Source organism: Cricetulus griseus, assembly GCF_003668045.3.
Source record: "Cricetulus griseus strain 17A/GY chromosome 1 unlocalized genomic scaffold, alternate assembly CriGri-PICRH-1.0 chr1_1, whole genome shotgun sequence".
Lineage (NCBI taxonomy): Eukaryota > Metazoa > Chordata > Mammalia > Rodentia > Cricetidae > Cricetulus > Cricetulus griseus.
Genome location: NW_023276807.1, coordinates 56748099 through 56772782, shown reverse-complemented (window position 1 = coordinate 56772782; position 24684 = coordinate 56748099). Strand labels below are relative to the sequence as shown.

Here is a 24684-nt window from a genome sequence, read left to right as displayed (position 1 = left end):
TGATGAGCCTCACATACCCAAGCTTTAGTCCCATTCTGCTCTCTCATCGTTTTGTTTTATTTATTTATTTACTACTATCGCGTGTAAATGTGTGCAAGTGTGTGGTGTGTGTGAGTGTGCTATGGAACACATATGGAGGTCAGAAAATAACCTCCCCAGTCTCTGCTTCCTCTGTGGGTTCCAAGGAGGGAACTCACATGTCAAGCTTATACAGCAAGCACTTTTACCCACTGAGCCATTTTGCCAGCCCCTTCACGTCTTTTCATGTTTTTTAAAACTTGATACTATTTATGAGAGAAAGCATGCTATGTTTGTCTTTCTAAGCCAGACTTACTTTGCGTTATATGACATCCTCTAATCCCTTCTATTTTTCTGATTCTTTATGATTAAATATGTATATGTGTACCACGTTTTCTTTTAGTTTTTAAATTTTTGAGATTATAATATAATCACAACATTTCCCCTTTCCTCTCTCCAAGCCCTTCCATATGTCACCATCCCTTGTTCTCTTTCAAATTCAGTGTCCTCTTTCTTTAATTGTTGTTAGATGAATGTGTGTGTGTGTGTGTGTGTGCGTGAATGTGTGCACACATGTGTGTTTCTAAATACATGAATAAACTTGCTCCGTATGTATAATAGTACACACATGTGTGTTTTCAAGTCTGACCATGAGGTGTTAGATAACCTGTTGCTGTGCTCTTCCCTGAGGAAGACCATTTTGACTGTTTCTCCTTCTCTCAGCATTCCTTAGCTGCCTGCAATCTTTGTCTAGTGTTGAGACTTCATGGGCTTCCTCCTTCCATGTTAGCATGTCTACTGGTGTTAACCTTGTTCGGGTCAAGTTCAAGCAGCCATGTTGGTGAGATTTCATGGGTGTAGCTTCTGACTTTTCTACGAGACACAGTCTCACATCGAACTCCCTGTTCCTCTGGCTCTTACAATCTTTTTACCTTCTACCACGTTTTCTTTATCCACTGTTCTATTGGTACTCACCTAGCCTGGTCCATGGCATGGTTATTGTGACTAGTGCTGCTATAAGCCTAGGTGGACAGATAGTGTTAGTCTTGCTGCCTTGAATTGGTTTGCTGTGTATCCAGAGTGGCTTAGCTGTACTAATGCTGGTTCTGGTTTTACTTTTTTTTTTTTTGAAACTCCATACTGACTTGCACCAGTCTAATTCTCATAAATGGTGCTTGGGTTTCCCTGCCCTATCCTCACCTACACCCTCTCTCCCTGAATCTCCCTCTCTCCCTTCCCTCCTCCTTCCCTCCCTCCCTCTCTCCTCTCTCCATCCCTTCCTCCCTCCCCCACATTCCCTCTTCTTTTTCTCTCTCTGCAGGGTCTTACTATGTACCTCTAGCTGGCCTGGAACTCATATAGACAGGTCTGGTCTCACATTCATAGAGATCCACTTGCCTCTGCCTCTCTAGTGCTACAGGCAATAGCATGCACCACTCCTCTCTCTCTTTCCTTTATAAAACAAGGTAGTCCAGACACCTGCAAATTCTCTGTGTAGCCAAGGATGACTTTGAACTCTTGATCCCTAATCCTCCTACCTCAGCTTCCAGAGTACTGGGACTGCAGGTGTATACCACCATGCTTGCATTATGGGGTGCTAGGAATTGAGCACAGGGTCTCATGCATGCTAGGCTAGCAGTCTATCAACTGGGCTACATCCCTTGGCCTGCTGATGGTACAATCTTTTCACCTCTTTCTTGATCATAGTCATTCTGACTGAAGTGGGGATGGGGCGATCTCAATATAATGGGTTTTTCTTCTTGTTTTTGTTTTTGAAATGCAGTCTTTAAAAAAACTAGATTACTTAATTTTATTTTATGTACATTAGTGTGAACGTGTCAGATCTCTTGGAACTAGAGTTACAGATAATTGTGAGCTGTCATGTGGGTGCTGGGAATTGAATCCGGGTCCTCTGGAAGAGCAGCCAGTGAGAGCAGCAGCTCTCAACCAATGAGCCATCTCTCCAGCCCCTCAAAATGCAGTCTTTACTATATAGCCCAGGCTGGTCTCAGGCAACCCAGGATGCCTCAACTTCCCAAATTGCAATGGAGAAGTGTTCCCCTTTCTCCACATCCTCTCCAGCACACACTGTCATTGGTGTTTTTTGTTTGTTTGTTTGTGCTTGTTTTTGTTCTTTCGAGACATGGTTTCTCTGTGGCTTTGGAGGCTGTCCTGGAACTAGCTCTTGTAGACCAGGCTGGTCTCGAACTCACAGAGATCCGCCTGCCTCTGCCTCCCAAGTGCTGGGATTAAAGTTGTGCGCCACCACTGCCCAGCATCATTGGTGTTTTTGATTGTAGCCATTCTGGCCAGCGTAAGATAGTATCTCAGAGTTGTTTTGATTTGCATTTCCCTGATGGCTAAAGGAAATGTTGAACACTTTAAGTGTTTTTCAGCCATTTTAGATTCCTCTATTGAGATTTCTCTATTTAGTTCTGAACTCCACTTTTTAATTGAATTGTTTGGTGTTTTGGTGACTAGCTTCTTGAGTTCTTTGTATATTTTGGAAATCAGCCTTCTGTCAGATGTGGGATTGGTGAAGATCTTTTCCCATTCTGTGGGCTGCTGTTTTGTCTTGTTGACTATGTCCTTTGCCTTACAGAAACTTCTCAGTTTCAGGACATCCCATTTATTAATTCTCGATCTTAGTATCTGTGCTACTGGAGTTATATTAATGAAGTGATCTCCTGTACCAATTTGTTCAAGGGTACCTCCTACTTTTTCTTCTAAGAGGTTTTCTTCTAAGTGTAGCTGGATTTATGTTGAGGTCTTTGATCCATTTGCCCTTAAAGTTTTGTGCATGATGATAGCTATGGACCTATCTGCAATCTTCTACATGTCCGCATGCAGTTATGCCAGCACCATTTGTTGAATATGCTTTCTTTTTTCCATTGTATAGTTTTCTTTGTCAAAAATCAGGCATTCATATATGTGTGGGTTAATATCAGGATCTTCAATTCCATTCCATTGGTCTACCCGTCTGTTTTTGTGCCAATAACAAGCTGTTTTCATTACCATAACTCTATAGTAGAGTTTGAAGTCAGGGATGGTGATGCCTCCAGAAGTTCATTTATTGTACAGGGTTATTTTGGGTATCCTGGGTTTTTGTTTTTCCATATAAAGTTGAGTGTTGTTCTTTCAAGGTCTGTGAAGAATTGTGCCTGTATTCTGGTGGGGATTACATTGAATATGTAAGTTGCTTTTGGCAAGATTGCCATTTTTACTATGTTGATCCTACCTATCCAAAAGCATGGGAGATTCTGGTATCTTCTTTAATTTCATTCTTTAAAGACTCAAAGTTCTCGCTATACAGGTCTTTCACTTGTTTGTTTAGTATTACCCCAAGATATTTATGTTGTTTGTGGCTATTGTAAAGGGTGATGTTTCTAAATGGGAAAAAAATCCATGACAGACTGCTATGGTAGGATAGGCACTTGATCAACAAGCATCTCTTGCTGTTTATTTTTCTTTGAACTCCCATGCAAACTTTCATTTTAGAGCCAAAGACATGGAAAAACAACAACAAATGAAGACCTGGTTAGAATTTTTGTTGTTGTTGTTTTTCTTTTTGTTTTTTGAGACAGGGTTTCCCTGTGTACCTTTGGAGGCTGTCCTGGAACTAGCTCTTGTAGACTAGGGTGGTCTCAAACTCACAGAGATCCGCCTGCCTCTGCCTCCCAAGTGCTGGGATTAAAGGGTGCGCCACCACTGCCCAGCTAGAATATTTTTCTGATTAACTAGAAAATGTATTTCAAGGCAAAGTATAAACTAATTCTTAGAGTACTTTTGACATTAATTTCTCAGGTAATGTATTTATTTTCTTCTTTGCCTGACATTATTTTCCATTTAGGGAAAGTAGAATAAATGGTTTTTTCTTTTCTTCTCTGTATGTCTGATTTTATCCCAGATCACAGATCCTAATCCTAGAAAGGAGATATCATAATAGAGGGAGACATTTTTGGTTTACAGAGAAACCAAGCAGTAGAGAAATGTCTGGAGATCTACAAAGATGACACCAGCTAACTATCTCAGCAACAGAGGAGAGGCTACCTTAAATGACCTCCCCTGACTATGAGATTGATGACTGACTTATATACCTTCAGCTAGTAGAAGTAGAAGCAGACACCCATAACTAATCACCGATCTGAACAACCCAGATGTAGAGAAGGAAGAGTGAAGAGCACAGAGGTCCAGACCAGGCTGGTGAAACCCACAGAAACAACTGACCTGAACATCGAGGAACTCTTGCTCCCCAGACTGATAGCTGGAATACCAGCATGGGACTGATCCAGACCCCAGGAACATGGGTTTCTGTGAGGAAACCTCAGAAATCTATGGGACTTCCAGTATTTATCACTAGCATAGGTGTGGACTTTGGGAGCCCATTCCACATAGAGGAATATTCCCTGAGCCAAGACACACGGCGGGGTGGGCCTAGGCCCTATCCCAAAGGACACGAAAGACTCTGATGACACCCTATGGAAGGCCTCACCATCCAGGGGGAGCATAAAAGATATGTGACAGATAAGGTCTTAGTTGGGGGGGTTAGGGGAGGACGGGTGGGAGAAGGGAACTAGGATTGTCATGTAAAACAATCCTGTTTCTAATTCAAATAAAAAAAAGAAAGGAATCTATGACCAAAAAAAGGGTGATGCTTCTCTGATTTCTTTCTCAGTCCATTTATCATCTGTATATAGTAGGGCTACTGATTTTTTTTGAGTTAATCTTGTATCCTGCCACTTAGCTGAAGGTGTTTATCAGCTGTAGGAGTTCCCTGGTACACTTATGTAAACTATCTTATCATCTGCAAATAGTGAAGTTTTGACTTCTTCCTTTCCAATTTGTATCCCCTTGATCTCATTTTGTTGTTTTATTGCTCTAGCTAGAACTTCAAGTACAATGTTGAGATATAGAGAGAGTGGACAGCCTTGTCTTGTTCCTGGTTTTAGAGGAATCGTGTTGAGTTTCTCTCCATTTATTTTCATGTTGGCTGTTGGTTTGCTATATATTGCTTTTATCATATTTATATATGTTCCTGTTATCCCTGATCTCTCCAGGACCTTTATCATGAAAGGGTGTTGGATTTTGTCAAAGGCTTTTTCAGCATCTACTGAGATGGTCATGTGATTTTTCTTTTGCATTTTGTTTATATGGTGGATTACATTGATGGATTTTCATATGTTGAACCATCCCTGAATCCCTGGGATGAAGCCTACTTGATCATGGTGGATGATTTTTCTGATGTGTTCTTGGATTTGATTTGCCAGTACTTTTTTTTCAGATTTTTTATTTGAATTAGAAACAAGATTGTTTTACATGACAATCCCAGTTCCCTTCTCCCTCCCGTCCTCCACTACCACCACCACCCCAATTAAAACCCTACCTATCACATAGCCTTTCTACTCCCCCGGATGGTGAGGCCTTCCATACGGTGTCATCAGAGTCTATCATAACCTTTGTGATAGGGCCTAGGCCCACCCTGCCGTGTGTCTTGGCTCAGGGAGTATTCCTCTATGTGGAATGGGCTCCCAAAGTCCACACCTATGCTAGGGATAAGTACTGAACTACTACAGGAGGTCCTGTAGATTTCTGAGGTTTCCTCAATGAAATCCATGTTCCTGGGGTCTGTATCAGTCCCATGCTGGTGTCCCAGCTATCAGTCTGGGGAGCAAGAGTTCCTCGATGTTCAGGTCAGTTGTTTCTGTGGGTTTCACCAGCCTGGTCTGGACCCCTTTGCTCTTCACTCGTCCTTCTCTGCATCTGGATTCCAGTTCATTTCAGTGATAAGTTGTGGGTGTCGGCTTCTACTTCCACCAGCTACTGGATGAGGGCTATCAGGTGGCATATAAGTCAGTCATCAATCTCATTATCAGGGGAGGGCATTTAAGGTAGCCTCTCCTCTGTTGCTTAGATTGTTAGCTGGTGTCATCTTTGTAGATCTCCAGACATTTCCCTAGTGCCTGATTTCTCTGTAAACCTAAAATGTCTCCCTCTATTATGGTATCTCCATTCTTGCTATCTTCTATTCTTCCCCTGACTCAACCTTTCTGCTCCCTAATGTCCTCTGCATCCCTCCTCTTCTTCCCTTCTCATTCTCGTAGCTCCCTCCTCCCTTTTCCCGTGCTCTCAATTTGCTCAGTGGATCTTGACCGTTTCCCCTTCTCCAGGGGACCATGTATGTCTCTATTAGGGTCCTCCTTCTCTGGTCCTAGCTTCTCTGGCAGTGTGGATTGTAGGCTAGTAATACTTTACTCTATGTCTAAAATCCACAAAAAAGTGAGTACATATCATGTTTGTCTTTTTGTGATTGGGTTACCTCAGTCAGAATGGTTTCTTCTAGTTCCATTCATTTTCCTGCAAATTTCATGATTCCATTGTTTTTTTTTTTCCCCCACTGAGTAGTACTCCATTGTGTAAATGTACCACATTTTCTCTGTCCATTCTTCGGTTGAGGGACATCTAGGCTGCTTCCAGTTTCTGGCTATTACAAATAGTGCTGCTATGAACATCGTTGAACAGATGTCCTTGTTGTAGGAATGTGCTTCTTTTGGGTATATGCCTAAGAGTGGAATTGCTGGATCTTGTGGTAGACTGATTCCCATTTTCTTGAGGAGTCACCATATTGATTTCCAAAGTGGCTGTACAAGAGTTGGCACTCCCACCAGCAGTGGAGAAGTGTTCCCCTTTCTCCACATCCTGTCCAGCATAAACTGTCATTGGTGTTTTTGATTTTGTCGATTTGCCAGTATTTTATTGAGTATTTTTGCATCAATGTTCATGAGGGATATTGGTCTGTAGTTCTCTTTCTTAGTTGTGTCTTTGTGTGGCTTACGTACCAAGGTGATTGTAGCCTTTTAAAAAGAGTTTGGCAATAAACCTTCTGCTTCTATTGAGGAGTATTGATATTAGCTCTTCTTTGAATTTCTGGTAGAATTCTGCACTGAAACCATCTGGCCCTAGCTTTTTGGTTGGGAGACTTTTGATGACTGCTCCTATTTCATTAGGGTCTATTTAAATTGCTTATCTGCTCTTGATTTAATTTTGGTAAGTGATATCTATCCATAAAATTGTCCATTTCCTTTAGATTTTCAAATTTTGTGGAATACATGTTTTCAAAGTATGGCATGAAGAGTCTCTGGATTTCGTCAGTATCCATTATTATGTCCCCTTTTCATTTCTGATTTTGTTAATTTGCATGTTTTCTCTTTGCCTTTTGGTTAGTTTGGATAAAGGTTTGTCTATATTGTTGATTTGCTGGAAGAACCAACTGTTTGTTACATTGATTCTTTGTATTGTTTTCTTTGTTTCTACTTTATTGATTTCAGCCCTCAATTTGATTATTTCTTGACATCTACTCTGGGGTGAGTTTGCTTCTTTTTGTTCTAGAGCTTTCAGTTGTGCTGTTAATTCTCTAATGTGACTATTCTCCAGTTTCTTCATATGAGCACTTAGTGCTATGAACTGTCCTCTTAGCACTGCTTTCAAAGTGTCCCATAACTCTGGGTATGTTGTGTCTTTATTCTCATTGGATTCTAGGAAGTTTTTAATTTCTTTTTTTATTTCTTCCTCAAACCAGGAATGGTGCAATTGCGCATTGTTCAATTTCCATGAGTTTGTAGGGTTTCTGCAATCTGTGTTGTTGTTGAATTTTAAAGCAAGGTGGTCTGATAAGATACAGGGGATTATTCCTATTTTTTGTGTCTGTTGAGGTTTGCTATGTTTCCAAGTATGTGGTTGATTTTAGACAAGGTTCCATGTGGCGCTGAGAAGAAGGTATATTATTTTGTGTTTGGGGATAGAATGTTCTATAAATGTCTGTTAAATCCAATTGGGCCATAACTTCTGTTAGATCCTTTGTTTCTTTGTTAAGTTTCTGTCTGGTGGTCCTGTTTAGTGGTGAGAGTGGGGTGTTGAAGTGTGTGGGGTTTTATGTGTGATGTAAGTTTTAGTAATGTTTCTTTTACCTTTGTATTTGGGGCATAGATGTTCAGAATTGAGACTTCATTTTGATGGACTTTTCCTGTGATGTATATGAAATGACTTTTTCATCTCTTTTGATTGATTTTAGTTTGAAGTTTAATTTATTAGATATTAGGATTGCTACACCAGCTTGTTTCTTGGGTCCATTTGATTGGAAAATCTTTTCCCAACACTTTACTCTGAGGTAACATCTGTCTTTGAATTTGAGGTGTTTCTTGTATGCAGCAGAAGGATGGATTCTGTCTTCATATCCATTTTGTTAGCCTGTGTCTTTTTTATAGGCAAGTTAAGACCATTGGTATTGAGGATATTAATGACCATTGATTGTTGATTCTTGTTTGTTTTGGATTTGTTGTTGGTGGTGGTATTGTGTGTGGATTCCCTGCCCCCACCTTTTTTTCTTTTGGTGTTTGGTAAAGAGAGATTATCTACTGCCTATGTTTTTGTGAGTGTATTCAGCTTCCTGGGGTTGGAGTTTCCTTCAAGTACTTTCTGTAGGACTGGATTCGTGGATATGTATTGTTTAAATCTGGTTTTGTCATGGAATATCTTGTTTTCTCCATCTATAGTGATTAAAAGCTTTATTGGGTATTGTAGTCAGAGCTGGCATCTGTGCTCTCTTAGTATTGGTAGAATATCTATCCAGGACCTTCTGGCTTTCAGAGTTTCCATGGAGAAGTCAGGTGTAATTCTGATAGGTCTGCCTTTATATGTTACTTGGCCTTTTTCCTTTGCTGCTCTTATATTTTTTCTTTATTCTGTAAGTTTGGTGTTTTGATTATTACATGGTAGGGGGACGTTTTTTGTAGTCCACTCTATTTGGTGTTCTGTAAGCTTCTTGTACTTTCATAGGCAGGTCCTTCATTAGGTTGGGAAAGTTTTCTTCTATGATTTTGTTGAATATGTTTTCTGTACATTTGAGCTGTATTTCATTGCCTTCCTCTATACCTATTATTCTTAGGTGTGGCCTTTTCACGGTGTCCCATATTTCCTGGATTTTTTTGTGTTAGGGATTTGTTGGACTTAAGATTTTCTTTAAGTCCAACTAGAAGACTTACTTCTTCTAGTAAGTCTTCAACATCTGAGATTCACTCTTCCATCTCTTGTATTCATTAGTTATACTTACATCTGTAGTTCTTGATTGTTTACCCAGCTTTTCTATTTCCAGCATTCCCTCATTCTGTGTTTTCTTTATTGTTTCTATTTCAGCTTTCAAGCCTTGAACTATTTGAATTGTTTCCTTCACTTATTTGGTTGTTGTTTTTTTGTTTGTTTGTTTTTTCTTGGCTTCTCTTGCTTTCTTTAAAAGATTTGCTTATTTCTTGAATTTTTGGGTTTGTCTTTTCCTCCATTTCCTGTATTTTTTTGTTTGTTTTTTTTCATTTCTTTAAGGGATTTTTCTCATTTCCTCTTTGAGGGTCTCTAATATCTTCATAAAGTTGTTTTTAAGGTCCTTCTCTTCTGCTTCATCTGCGTTGGGATGTCCGTGTCTTGCTGGTGTGGAGTCCTAGATTCTGGTGGTGTTATATTGGTCTTTCTGTTGCTGAGTGTGTTCTTATACTGTTGTCTTCCCATCCCTTCTTCCTGTGGGTGCAGGTGGGGTCTCTCCCTCTCCTTTTGTCTCCCGGTGAGTGTAGGTGGGCCAAGACTTTGGTGTCAGCAACTCTGGATGGTCCCTCCTCTCCTGGTGTTCTCCTCATGCAGAGGGCGTAAGGGGGCTGAGACTCAAGCTCAAGCTTAAGCAGAGAGTGTAGGGGGCGTCCAAGACTCCGGATCACCATTTGCACTTTTTAAGATCACTGCCCATTTCTTTGACTCTTTGTTAATTGGATTATTTGATCTTTTGATATGTGTGTTTAAATTTGTTGAGTTCTTCATATATACTGGATATTTATCCCTTATCAGATAGAGAGCAGAGATTTCCCTCCAGTCTGTATGCTGTCTCTTCATTCTGTTAATTGTGTCCTTTGCTGTGCAGAGCTTTATATCTTTCTTATTGTTTAGAGTTGGGATTAGAAGGAGGTGTTCAAGTTAGGCACCCTTTCCACATGACTTTAGGGCTTAGCTGGAATAGACATAGTTAGGATATGCAATAGCAGATTATTGTATCTTCTTGTATTTCACCTTTATGATTGTTAATTTTGGATGTTTTACACTATTAAATTTTAATCCTCTTTTAGACTAAAAGGGGAATTGTAGAGAGACACTGTAGCCCCGCCTCCTAGTAGCCCCTACAGGTATGCCTGGCCACGCCCGCCCGTGAGGTCGAAGATGATTCAGGGACAATTCTTAAGAGGCAGCAAACACTTGGCAGCAAACAGCTCCTTCTCTCTGGTCACGCCAGCTTGCGGCCTCTGGGCACACTCTGGCTTGCATTTGGGCTGGTGTTTATCTGAATAAAGAAATCTTAGCATTATGGCCTACGGATCATCATTGAGTGCACGCAATACTATGATGCAGTTCTATCCGTCAATTTTTATGATCTCCTGACTTAGAGTCTCACTCAGAAATCCCTTACTCATGCTTAGAACTTTTTAAAAAGAGTTATTGTTAGCCAGACAGTGGTGGTACACACCTTTAATCCCAAAACTCAGGTGGCAGAAGCAGATGATCTCTATGAGTTCTGTGAGGCCAGCCTGGTCTACAGAATGAGTTCCGGGACAGCCAGGGCTACAGAGAGAAACCCTGTATCGAAAAACCAGAAGAAAAAAAGATTTATTGTTATAAGGTGTGTGTGTGTGTGTGTGTGTTTATGAGTGTGTGCGTGTGTGCACACCATAGAAAGCCAGAAAAGGATGTCACTTTCCTTGGAGTGGGCATTGCAGGTGGTTATGAGCTGCCCAGCATGAGTGCTGAGAACCAACCTCTAATTCTGCAAGAGTCAGTAAGACCCCTGAGCCATCTTTCTAGATCGTCATGCTTATCTCTTGAAGTGTTTCCTCCTAAAAGTGTCAAAGTTTTGCATCTTCTATTTGGGTCTTTGTATCAGAACGTCCTTTGCTCCATTTTGACTTTATTTTTGTATAGGGTGAGAGACAGAATCTAGTTCCATTTCTCTGCACACAGTATCCAGTTTTCCTAGTACCATTCTTAAAGCTTTGTCTTTCTCCCAATGTTTATACTTGGCTCCTTTGGCTCAACTCAAACGAGTGTTGGTACACCGATTTGTTTCTGGGTTTTGTTGTTTTGTTCTAATTGATTAGTCTATATGTTCGTTTTGTGTCAAGAAAAATAACTTTGAAACCACCAATCACTTCTCTTTCCTGCTTCTGCTTCCCTCAGTTCTTTTTTTTTTTTTTTTTTTTTTTTTTTTTGGTTTGTAAAATCAGACCTCTACTTGGCTCTCTGGCACACTCATTTTACAGAATGAAGTATTGCCTGGTTCAAGCACAATAAACACACATTAAAGAGAACAGAAATAAAAAAAAAATAGAAGGACAAACAAAAGTCAAATCAGCTCCTTAAATTAAATGTGTTGTAATCATGTTTCTTTTTTCAACTGTTTGTTTTGAGACAGCATATACCAGGATGACCATCTATCCAAGGGTGACCTTGAACTCCTGATCCTCTGGCCTCTGCCTCTGCCGTATTGGAATTAGAGTTTACAAAGTGTTTTTGAAGATCCACCCCCAAGGCTTTGTGCATGCTACGCAAGCACTCTACCATCTAATCTGCAGCCCCAGTCTTTTGACATTTTATCTTCATTCACAGAGGAGAAAGTACAACAAAGAAGCAAGACTAGAATCCAGCTTCAATGTCAGCTTGTGTGTGTGGCGGGGGGAGTGTGTGTGTGGGGGGAGGTGTGTCCATCCTTTCCTTCTACTCGTGCTACTTTGCTACTTTCGAGTGAGTTCGACTTGAGTAGAGGCAGAGAGTAAGCTTTCCCTGGTAAAGGTGTGAATTACAAGTGGGTGTTTCTTGTGTGGCAGAATTTGAATGTCAATGAGAAGCACTCACTGGCCGGTAACTACCTGGGTAGCTCCCAACAGTCTGGGTTCAGATCTTCTAGTGAAGTTATAAGCCATAATACAAACTCTCAATATGAGTGTTCTAACAAGACAGGCAGGTACAGAGCAGTGTAGTGGGCTCAGACAATTGCCCTCTCGAGCAGCGGTTCTCAATAAACCATGGGTCATGCATGACCCCTTTGGGGGTCAAAATGACCGTTTCACAGGGTTGCCTAAGACCATCTGCATATCAGATATTTACACTACAATCATCACAGTAGCAAAATTACAATTATGAAGTAGCAATGCAACTTAATTTTATGGTTGGGGTCACCATAACATGAGGAATTGTATTAAGGGGTCACAGCCTTAGGAAACTTAAGAGCCAATGCTCTAAAGCCTTCTGGAAATAGGTCTGGGCAGCATCAGCCCTGTGCCTCACAGTGACTCAGGGGCTAATGGGAAGCAATGGTCCAATGCCACATTACAAACCAAGTCAATGACCTGTCATTAACTCCCCTTTGGTGTTGCTAGGATCCTGCCTCTGAAAGATGACAAAACATTGAAGGGGTCTTGAAAACCCTACAGAGAAAATGTGATAAAGGTATTCTCTCTCTCTCTCTCTCTCTCTCTCTCTCTCTCTCTCTCTCTCTCCCTCCTCCCTCCCTCCCTCCTCCCTCCCTCCCTCCCTCCCCCTAGCTGTCCTGGAACTTGCTCTGTAGGCCAAGCTGATCTTAAATTCAAGAGATCCTCCTGCCTCTGTCTCTAAGTGCTGGGATTAAAGGCATGTGCCACTTTGCCTGGCTGAAGGTGTTTTCTCAATTGAAGTTTCTCTTCCCAGACGAGTCTAGTTTGTGTCAAGTTGACAAACTAACCAGGACAATGTACAACACCCTCTTCTGGGCCCTACAGGCATACACACACACACACACACACACACACACACACACACACACAGAGACAGACAGACAGACAGACAGACAGACAGACAGACAGACCGACCTCTGCTGTGAGAACTAAAGAACCAAATCTTATTTTCCTCTTCTTCCTTCAAGACAAGATCCCATGGTCCTCCTGCCTGGGTCGTCTAAGTGCTGGGGTTGCAGTCATGTTCCACAATACTACACTCAGAACTTTTTAGATACAGTGTTTGTACATGGGTATGCAGAACAGTGCAACAATGTAGTTTATATATTCAATATGTAATTGTCATATTAGTATAATAAGCAGTTCCCAAGCTGGGTATGATGCATGTCTATAATCTCAGCACATAGAGGATGGAGGCAGGAGGATCGGGCATTTGAGGTTATTTGAGGCCAGCCTGAGCTACATAGGATCCTGTTTCAGAAAACTAAAAGTACTTCTGTATACATTAATATTAATTATTCCTATGTACTGGTACTTTTACAGCTATTCTGAAATATGTCATAGAGTCTGAGCATGTAGCTCAATGGAAGTGTTCTGGCCCACCATATACAGGCCTTGGGTTTGATCCCAAGCACCTCAAAGAAAGAAAAGATAGAACTATACCATAAATTATTATAAACTGCAGTTATTCTGCTGAGCTACAGAAAACCAGAACCAAGGTGCCTATCAATGGATAAATGTGATATATATACATATATATATATATGCATATGAATATTAATTGGTCCTAAAAAAACCAAAATTATACCACTTGCAGCAGCATGGTCATTATGTTAGTGAAGCAAGCCAGTGATGGAAGTTAGTTAGGTGCCACCAACTTCTTTTAAGAGTAAGACATGGGGGCTGGAGAGATGGCTCAGAGGTTAAGAGCACTGGCTGCTCTTTCAGAGGACCTGAGTTTAATTCCCAGCAACCACATGGTTCACAACCATCTATAACGAGATCTGGTGCCCTCTTCTGCCCTGCAGATACCATGCAGACAGAACACTGTATACATAATAAATAAATAAACCTTTTTTTAAAAAAAAAGAGTAAGACTGAAGGTGAGGCATGGTGACACACGCCTGTAATACAAGCCCTCAAGATATGGAGATGGAAGGATTTTGAGTTTCAAGGCCAGCCTAGGCTACATATAGAGTATACCTGTCTAGCTGGGGCTACACAACAAGAGACTATCAAAAAGAATGAAGAGGAGGAAGAAGAACTAGATGGGGAGGAGCGAGATAGTGTTTGTGAACTCCCAGACATTTGTGGAATTCACTTCTGCTCTTGGTAATCCTCTCTACTCTATTATCTTGTACTTAATCCTAACTTTCTCTTCTTCTTCTTCTTCTTCTTCTTCTTCTTCTTCTTCTTCTTCTTCCTCTCTCTCTCTCTCTCTCTCTCTCTCTCTCTCTCTCTCGTTTTTCGAGACAGGATTTCTCTGTGGCTTTGGAGGCTGTCCTGGAACTCACTCTGTAGACCAGGCTGGCCTCAAACTCACAGAGATCTGCCTGCCTCTGCCACCCGAGTGCTGGGATTAAAGGCATGCACCACCAACGCCCGGCCATTAATCCTAACTTTCACTGAAAGGTCTGTTAAGTATAGTTAAGGAGCGATGTATGATTCTGTGGTAGAGCACTTGTATAGCATCTGTGAGGCCCTGGGTTCAACCGTAGTGTGTGTGTGTGTGTGTGTGTGTGTGTGTGTGTGTGTGTGTAAATGCAGACGAAGTTTGTGGAGGAGGAAGTCCACAAAACATCTGAGGCTGACTAGAATATAAATAGTATTGGCACGTTGTTGAGAGGAAATGCACCATGGTTGGCATTTAGCATATATATATATATATATATAAAATTACATACACTGAATACATACATACATGCATACATACATACATACACATAGATATATACCGATTATATATATTTAATTTTATTATATATAATTATATATGTGTAATTTTTATTTATTTATTTATTTTATTTCCATTCCTTGAGACCGGAGTTCATGTATCCCAGGCTGGTCTCAAACTTGATTTGTAGCTAAGGACAGTCAAGGCTAAGTCTCGATCTTCCTGTCAATAACATATATTTAATAGGTCAAGCTCCTTAACTAGATTGCCTGAGAATGGGAATAAAATTTGAGTTTCCCTTCTCTCTCAAGAAAGATGGCTCAGCGATTAATAGCAGTGGCTGTTTTTCCAGAGAACCTGGGTTCAAGTACCAGCATCCATATGGTGACTTACAATTATGTGTATATCCAGTTCCAGGGGATCTGACACCTTCATACCAATGCACATAAAATGAAGTTAAATAATTTTTTAAAAGCCTCAAAACAATACTTTTGAGGGTGTGTATGACTCAGTTGATACAGTGCTTGCTTGCCTCATATGCACAAAGCTCTGGGTACTGTCTATCCCTAGAACTGCATAACTGGGCAAGGAAGCATCCTTCTGTGATCCTAGCACCTGGGAGACATTGCTAGGAAGACCAGGAGTTCAAAATCGTCCTTGGCTATGTAGTGAGTTACAGGCCAGCCTCGGATGCATGAGCCCCTGGTTGTGTTGTGTTGTTTTCCTTTTAAGACACAGTCCCATCATGTTGGCCATCAACTCCTGGGTTCAAGTGAATATCATGCCTCAGCCTCCCAAGTAGTGGGGACTACAGGTGAGTATCAGGTAGCAGCCCTCTAACACACACACACACACACACACACACACACACACACACACACACCATACCTGTACCTGAGTACAGGCAGGAGAGTGCAACCTGTGTGGGAAAGCATTGAGTGGGCATTTAGAAAGAATTTCAAAAGGAAGTGCCCATCCCTGCTCTTCAAGACTTGGGTGTACTCCACACTCTGCACGTTGTGCAGAGGTCAAAATGATTGGGAGTGCTGTATAAATGTCCCCACGAGGCACCTCATGTCTACCGAGGTGTACCTCCCCTCCTTATCCTGCCAATGTCATCTGTAATTTGTGAGTCTTGGAGGGTTCATGGGACAAGAGGCTTCCTCCTGAGACTTTGTCTTTTAGCAAAGAGAAGTCACTGACAAGCTGTGACGTGGTCAGAGGCTCTTCTCCGTGTTTCTCTGACTGGCGTGGGTTAGACAGGCAGCTTGGTCTACGTGCCTGGTCTCTGTCCATCTCTGGCCAGTTTCCTCAAGAATGCAGTCTCCATTAGGCCTGCCTGAGGCTCCTGCTGGGATGTCCATTCCCCTTCTCATTTCCTCCATTTGCAATCACTATTTATTTATCTTTGGAAGTTTAAGGAAACAGAGCCTGCCACAGGGGTTGACCAGGGAATCTAGTGAGGGAATGCTGGGAAAGAAAACTAGTGTCTGCTGCCATCAGGCCAAGGAGAAAGCTGCTTCCCAGCAATGGAGATAGGAGACTTAGCTCACGTACCACAGTGGCAGAAAAGGCACTGGGCACCCCAGCAGGTCCAAAGTGGGGTCACTACCCTGGTGGGGAGCAGTTCTGCCCCAGCCCTGAAGCTGGCCTGCTACCTAACAGTGGGGGCTCTGTTAAGAGACAAAAAGGTCATCTTTTGTGGGGAAACTGGGAAGGTGGCACCAGGTCCTCTGACGACAGCTGGCGTCACAGTACGTCTGTCACCAGCTGTTGATTGATTGATGTTACCGTTGCTTTTTGATGTGGTGTCCACAGGCTCTTTCATTCTCCTCCCCAGTTGTCAACGTCAGATCCTACCCACGACTGGATTGTCTTCTTCCTTCTCATGCCACAGTGTGTATTCATATACAACGGGACAAGCAGGACCCAATACATTATGCATCCTTAGGTGTCACGTGCTGTGTCCAAAGTCAAACAGCTAATAAAAGGCATCAATCGCATCGCTGGGCCTGGAAACCTACACTGGGATGTCCTGACTTGTGGCACAGGGCTCTGCTCACACCCTGTTATAGATCCCTGAGCCTTCTCTTACTTACCCTCTTTTCATTTAGTGTTTCCCACCCCCCAAATACACACACACACACACACACACACACACACACACACACACACACACCACAAACGTGCGTGCACGTTAACAGGAGGCTAACTCTGGCAGTGTCTGCCTTAGCCTTTGACCTCTCCTTGGTCTAATGACATGCACCTCCCGCTGGGCAAGGTCACTGCTCACAGGGTAAGGTCTATGGCCTCCTTGTCTCAGGCTTGTGTCCTCCTGCTGTGGCCTCAATCGAAATTTGGGGGTGGGAATAGTACTGTGAAAGTCAACTTTAGATGGGCCCATTGTATCAGGGGCCAAGAAAAACCTTAGATCCTGAGCAAAGCTCAACCCTTAACATGGAGGACCAGACATCCCAGGTCAAGCCTGAACTTCAACAAACGTCCTAGCAACAAGGGAGTAGGCTGATGAGAGGGTTTTGTGAAAAGTGATGGTTGGCTTAGAGATCTGAGCTGGGTTGTGGAGAGAAAGGGCCCTAACCAGTAGAAAGAGTAGAGATGGAAACATAGTCTTGGTGCAGGGAGAATGGGAGTGGGTGGCTGTTCAAGTTGGCTTCTAGACTTGGACTTGGAGGAGGGCAGCCGCCTAGCTGCGCATCTGGCGGCGCTAGGGCCTCGCAGAGTGACGAGGCGGTAAGGGAGCGGGCGGGGGCTGGTGGCTGGAGCGGCTCGGCGCCGAGCTGCCCCCATCCATGGCACGGAGCTGCGGCGGCGGCGGCGGCGGCGGCATCAGCAGCAGCAGAAGCCCGGCGCGATCCGCTAGGTCTCAGCGCGCGCAGAGCGAGCCGGCGACGCTCAGGGGCCAGGCTCCTATCAACTCGGAGCGCTGCGCTGAGACTCGGGCCGCGCCGCCGGGGGCCACCCGCGCTGCGCTGTCAGTGGCGCCCGCGTCCCGCCGGGCCCCGGTGCTCGCAAGCCATGCCCCCGGGGCGCCGCAGCGGGGACCCCGAGGCTTGCCTCCGCCCAGGGCCCCCCGCCCCGCCCTCGGGAGCCCGGGGCTCCCGCTGAGCACGCCTCCCTCACGCCCGGGTCCCTCCGGCCGGCGCGCCGTCTGGCCCCTGCGCTGTAGGTCCCCGCGGGGCGATGGGTTGATGGGCGCCGGGGGACGCAGGATGCCGGTGCCGCCCGTGCGCCTGCTGCTGCTGCTGCCGCTGCTGCTGTGTCTTCTGCTCCTGGCTCCCGGAACTCGGGGTGCGCCTGGCTGCCCGGTCCCCATCCGCGGCTGCAAGTGCTCTGGGGAGCGGCCCAAGGGACTAAGTGGCGGCACCCACAACTCGGCTCGAAGGAGGGTGGTGTGCGGCGGCGGGGACCTCCCCGAACCTCCGGATCCCGGCCTTCTGCCAAACGGCACCATCACCTTGTGAGTACCCTACCCTGTGGCGGGCCAGGACAGCGAGTGGGACCTAAAAGTAGGAGGGCGAGCTTGCCACTTGAGAGACTGGAGAAAGTCTGAGTCCAGGCATCAGCCGGGAAACTTGGAAGTAGGAGAAGGGGAGAAGGGGAGAAGGATAGGAGCTTCGGGAGCCAGGGTGTGCCCTAGAGAGACACCGCGGAAGTCCGCTCACCTGCACAGGTGAGGGAGGTGTAAGTGGACGCTGAAGGGACATCCGTGTTCCTTGTGGGCTAGCATTGCAGTCTTAAGTGTCCTTAAGTGTCCTAGGCTGACTGGGGCCAGGGGTCCTGTAGATGGCTGTCGTTCTTACTGAGGCTTTGGAACTCGCATTAAGGAGGATCCTCCTGAACTCAGCTGGTGAGCCTGGACTCTAACTAGGATAACTGAGTCTGTGGTGCCCCGCCCCGGGCCTGCAGAGCTCTGCTCCCGGCGGGGCTTCCTTGGGCAGGAGGAGAGTGAGCTCCCCTAACTAAGCCTGTCTTTGGAATTCGGGCGCTTCTGGTCAGAATGAACAACACCCCCACACCCGGCGTCCCAATTCCCTCTTGGGCTCTCTCCCCTGTGCACATTTGGGAAGTGAACTTGGGTTGAGTAACGGGTCCCGGCCTATTCCTTTATTGCCCCTGGAAATAATACAGGGCTTGACTCTTTTAATATCGGTTGACTCAATTGCTCAAAGATTTGGTACAAAAACCTAGCTGAAGGGAGACACGTGCCTCCCGGCCTCCTTCCATGGCTCTCCTTTCATCTGGGGCCGATTCAGCCCTTGCTTTACTGGCCACGAGCGCCTGTGCTCCTTAACTCGAGTCTCAAGTTCCGGCAACCGCACGAGGACAGCCTCCCGCACCCCAGCGGTTTCCTGTGCCGGCCATGTGCTCCAAGCTCCACGCACGACGTGGAGCTGAGGGTCGCGCCCTAGCGGTGGCTCCTTGCTTTCCTGTTCAGGCTCCCGCCTAAAACCCGCCTCCCCTTCCCTGTGATCCCGATCCCGGAGGCAACTGTTTCTCCAACCACCCCTCGCCCAGAGCTGAGGCTGGCTTCATCTATTCGATTGTCCCCAGAACAATACAGTAAGTCCTCTGGTGGGTTCAGAGGCTGCCGGCTTCCTGACAGGACACAACTGGTCAGCCTGTGATGTTAGCCAGCTGGCCTGCATTTTCTCCAGCTGGGGTGTGTGCATGCACACGCCTGTGTGCCTTGTAGCGGAGGCGGCGTTTCTCCTCTCTCTGCTCCATGCAAGCTGGCAGGGAGGGAGTGGGGGGCGAGGGGGTGGCAGTGGCTGCTAAGGTTTTCCCTAGTGGGTCTGAGTGTCCAATAACGCTTAAGAGTACTAGAAGGCTTGGGTATTCCCAGCCTACTTAGTTCTGGAGGAGAAAAAGGTTTTGCTGTAAGGAATAGCTGGTTCGACGTTTGTGTCACACAGCTGCACAGCGATGGTTCAGCTGGGGGTGGAGATGATTTGTGTAATCGCACATGCTCCCGAGTCTCTGCACACTCACGTGTGTGGGAGCTGTCTCTTGTATGTCTGCTGGTGGGGATTAGGGAATCCTAACATGGTCAAGGCAGAAGGAAGGTGGTGGTGGGGGGTTAAGAAAAGTGGTTTTGCAGTACATCTTAGAATGATTTGGCAACTAATGCTTTCCAGCCATGGCTAATTCCCATCGACGCCACTCAAAGGAGTGAGACCAGTTCTTGGTGAGAATATATTATGACAAAGTAGCAGCAGACTCAACTTACTCTCCTGCCCCAGCCTCAAGCCCTCCCTTAAGAAAAGGCTCCCCTCTCTTCTCAGGTCATTCACCTAGCTGGCTTACAATACCTTCCAAAGAGACTGGTCCCCACCCGACCGAACAATGCTAAGGACAGATCAGGGAAGCCCACTCATCCATCAGTCTGGAGTGGGATGGAATCTGAATCTCCCTCCAGATGTTTTTCTTAGCTTTCCACATTTATGATCTTGATGATCCCTCACTCCAGGCCAGCAGCCTCTGAAGGGAAAAGACCCAGAGCCTTCTCTGTAGAAGGTAGGCAAGCATTCCTTGAGAGTCAGTCCAAGCATACTGTCACACCCCAAAATGCATTTTGAGATGAGATATAAGGGCTGGCAATGGGTGCTGCTTCCCCCTTTCCAAGAGTGTGGAAACCCCCTTGTAAGTGGGGAGTCATGCTAGGTGGGGGGCGATGATTGTGATCCCAGAGGATGGTAAGTTCCAAGCCATCCTGGGCTACATAGGGAGACCCCGTCTCAAACAATACAGTGTTCATTTCACCCTAACTTCTCTGTTCTTCCCCCCTTCCCCCGCACAGATTTTCCGTGTTTTATTTATTTATTTTTTAGCTTGCACTGGGTTGAGCAGCAGGACTTGAGCCAGCTGTTTTCGCATTGTGGCTGTGTCCTCCCTCCCAGACATTTTGCTACATTCCCACTGAGGACCTTCTCCCCTCCAGAATGGGTCCCCAGCTTCCAGTCACAGGAACCTTCGAGATAGAAGCCTGGTAGACACTTAAGGTTAGGACTCCAAGTGCCAGATAAGGTCCCTGTCTGCTGGGGGTGGGGGGGCTCCCTTGAACAGTCCTGTTACCTCATTGAAAAACCCTTCCTCCACCCTGTTATCGCAACTCCTGCCTTCTGTTTTTGTAGACTGCAGGTCCCCTCTCCCCCTCCCTTTGCTTTGTTTCCCCCATGGTGGACTTTCATTTGCAGTTTTCCAGGAAAGCAGAGCTCTTGGCTTCCTTCCTGATCCATTTCTCACCCCACCCCCAGCCTCACAGCCCAGTCTGCTGGGCAGCTGTGGGCACAAATGCCCAGAGCAGGCGGGGGGGGGGGTTGGGGGGCCTTTCTGAACCCTCTCTCTGAGGGGAGAGGTCCTAGGGTAGGTGCTTGTAGTGGGGAGGATTTTGCTGTGAGTGGGAACCTTTTCAACCTGGGCAGTGGCTAAAGGCCTGCTTTCTGGTCCTTAGCTCTGAGAGTTAGAGGGGGAGGAGGCTTGAGAATAAGGGATTCCAGGAAGGACTGATAAAAGATAACTGCAAAAGGAAATCTTCCCCAGGAGGACCTCAGAGGACACAAGCCAGTGCCATAAATTCCTACTTCATCTGCACTGAAAAGGGTCTTAGAGATCAGCAAGCCAGGGCTTACATCTTAAGGCTTTGTAGCTGATGCTGGAGAGATTAGAGGGATCGCTAGGTGGATCATTGTGGGATTAACTAGTAGAGTCTCAATGTTTCTACCAGATGAGGGTCTTGGTATTTGGGATCCAGTAGACACAGACTCTACATTTAAAAATCCATTTTTTTTTCCTCCAGCAGGACCAAAGCCCCTTTAACCTGGAAACATTTCAGGCTGAGTGAGGAGGGAACAGGCATGGGTTATGTCACTGCTCATTCCCTCAGAATAGCAACCTGCTCAGCCTACCACAGATGCTCCTGTGCAGGGCAGAAGGGATTGTCTGCACAGATGTGCCCAGCACTAGCTGGGTGATCATGCCCGGAGTCTGCTGGTCCAAGGGGTAGGGGGAGGAAGGGGGAGCCCCTTAAGGATAGACCCTGTCAATGCTCCTGCTTCAGGGAGGTGGCTCTTGTGCAAACACCGCCCTTGGGACTCTCAGCTCTGGCCCAGGATTCAGGCAGTGCAAGCACCAGGACCTAGTTAGGAGAGTGTGGGGCAAAGTGTGCCAACCACCAAGCACACAGCCTGAGGGCAGTGGAAAGATGCTGGCTAGAGGGGCGGGCCCAGCCTGCCTCCCCACCCCCTTCTCTTCTACCCTCTTTCCCCCATATGGTTCTCATAAGGTCTGGGCTCTGAGACAGCGGCCAGAGGAAGTGGCTGTGTACAGAGAGCTTTTGTGAGCAGGGGAGGGGGAGGGGGAGAGTGGAGAGAAAGAAGGAAAGAAAGGAGGGAAGAGGCCAGAGATGATGAGATGAAGGAGGTTTGAGTCTAACACACTCCCAAGACCTCCAGGGTGAAGGTCTTATTCTCACCTCATAAGCCCCTGGACCCTTTGCCCATCCCAAGTGAGGAGCCAGGAGGAATCCCAGGGCCTCCCCTGACTCCTCCCATCCATAATCATGAGGGGCTGTAGGTGGCCAGCCCAGGTGCTAGAGATTTTGACTGCTGCTCTCTGTGGCCTTGAGAACCCCTATTTTTCAGACTCCTGGTTCCAGGTATTAGGGTGCAATGCATGGACCTGTTTCAGGGGAGCCCTGTGAAGAGAGCAGAACCCCCAGGATTTGGATTGCATTATTTACTGCATTGAAGCGATTGGGACCCCTTAGGCTGGGTCCCAAAGACATGCATATACTTCAGGCCCAAATGGTATCAGGACATGTTTAGGGGAGTCACTAGAATAGGTCATTTGCCTGGATTAATCAAGACATGTGTATGGACTCTCTCTGAGCTCTTGTGGAATTGGTGAAGGGTGTGACAACCTAGTCCTTGAGGTCGAGTCTGAGAATCTCCCCCCAAAGTGCAGGCAAACTATTTTTAAAAGTGTCTCTAAGTGTATCCCACACTTGTGTCATTGGGATAAGACCCTCTTCTGCTTTTAAGCTGATCCAGGTCTTTCCACCCAATTTAGCCTCTGTCTGCTTCCTCACCAAAGCCCAGAGAGGGTAGGGGAGCTCCCCATTGTCACACAGCTTGCCCAGAAGCAGTAAGTCTCCCATCACCCCTTAGGGTGAGGCCGCATAGGGAGGAGAAGGGAAAAAAGAGAAGGGAAATGGCTGAGCTGAGAGACCATCAGGAAGGGCCTCTGAGAGGGGCTGTTTATTTTCATTCCCCTAGCCTGGCTGCTCTGTTCTATTTAGGGCTCAGACACTGACAGGACCGAGTTGCCTCCTCCCCTTCCTCCCTCCTCTGAGGGGCCCCCATCCTTCCCAAACTCCAGAACATTCCTTTGCTTTCAGGACTGGACCATGGAGGGGGAGGGCAAAGTGGGGAGAGAAACTGGAGTGAGCTGACACTGAGGTCCTACTCCCCCAGCCCTGCCCTCCATCTTCCTCTGGGAGTCAAGGAAGACAGGATGGGGGCACGACGGGGTATGCAAGATGGATGGGCCCAGGTGAGGGCAAGCTATAGAGTGACCTGAGGAGGGAGTTGTAGCCCAGCCCAGTAGAGAAGCCAGACATCTCCCAGCTGGAAAAGAAAGGGGAGGAATGGGCGCCCTTCTTCCTCCAGCCCCCACAGCTGCCAGGATCCTGCCTTGCTGGGAACTGTATGGGGAGGTCCAATCGTACACTTCAGACTGGGGGAAACTCCAGCCCCAGGGTGGGAAAGGCTGATAAGGGCTAGGGTCCCCTGTACAGAACTCTGCCCCTCCCCAGCTCACAAAGTGCTCCTCCCTAGAGCTCCCTGTCATCTCTGTAGGTGACTTCAGAGCAATCACGACAGAGAGACTGGGAACTGTGAAGCTTCCCAAGCCTCTGAGAGACTTCCTGCTCTCTAGGGTCCCAGGTAGCATGAAGAAGCATGGAACACTACAGTTTGAATGATTGAAGATGCTCCAAAACATAGCTCTCCCTTTCTGCACTTGAGTTGGCTTGTTGAGATAGAAAAAGTTAGTAGACAGAAGGAAATTTAAAAAACAACTTTTGTTTTGTTTTGTTTTGTTTTTTGAGACAGGGGCTCACTATGTAGCACTGGCTAGCATAGCCTGGTCTGGCCTAAACTGGCTATGTAGATCGGGCTGGCCTCAAACTCACAGAAATCCACTTGCCTCTGCTTCTGCTTCTACCTCTCCAGTATTGAGATTAAATCTGTGAGCCACCACACCCAGTGGAAATGTCTTATCACTGCCAAAAGCTATGGTAGTATCTGGATGCGGTGTGCCACACTTGAACTCCCAGCACCCCAGAGGCTGAGGTAGGAAGATTGCCAGTTCAAGGCCAGCCTGAACTATAGCTACAGAGTGAGACCTTATCTCAAAAAAAAAAAAAAAAAATCAAAGCAAAGAGATGGGGACCTGGCTGGAGGTAAAGAGCGCTTGCTGCTTTGGCAAGCTGCCCAGTGCTGGGCAGATGTGGGCTCCAAATTAACAGTAGGGAGGAGAGATTGAGGGACTAACTTCCATGTAAGTATGAGCGACCTATCAGCCAGTGTGGTGCTGCTCCCTCTGAGACAGGAGGACTGAGTTTGGTTTCCAGCACCCACATCTTGCAGCTTACAAAGGCCTGTAACTCCCACTCCAGGGGACAGCACTCTCTTCTGGCTTCCAAGGGTATCAGGTCTGGTGCATAGACCAACTTGGCTTCGAACTCCCTCTGTCTCTAGAGTGCTGGAATTAAAGGTGTATGCCTTTAAAAACAAAAACAAAAACAAACAACAACAAAAAACAACAATGAAAAATCTCAAACCAAACTAGAACAAGTGCAAGTGCAAGTGAGTTAGGGGACCACTGTGTAAAATACCCCACAGAACACTTGAAGACACCCTGGTCCAGGAAGTGTAAAACCTTTGGTCTGTAAATCAA

General features: G+C 45.9%; 1 protein-coding gene across 3 annotated transcripts in view; it reads left to right on the top strand.

Annotated features, from left to right (window-relative positions):
• Positions 1-17518: 17518 nt before the first annotated feature.
• Adgra2 (adhesion G protein-coupled receptor A2) overlaps positions 17519-24684 on the top strand; it is a 41112-nt gene continuing 33946 nt past the window's right edge. Inside the window, exon 1 of one of the 3 annotated variants that reach the window (XM_027395384.2) lies at positions 17519-18184. In XM_027395384.2, coding sequence (XP_027251185.2) covers positions 17916-18184 — 269 coding nt within the window. In that variant the 5' untranslated portion in view covers positions 17519-17915. The remainder of the gene's footprint in view (positions 18185-24684) is intronic. The other 2 variants (XM_035453504.1, XM_027395385.2) reach the window with 2 other exon arrangements.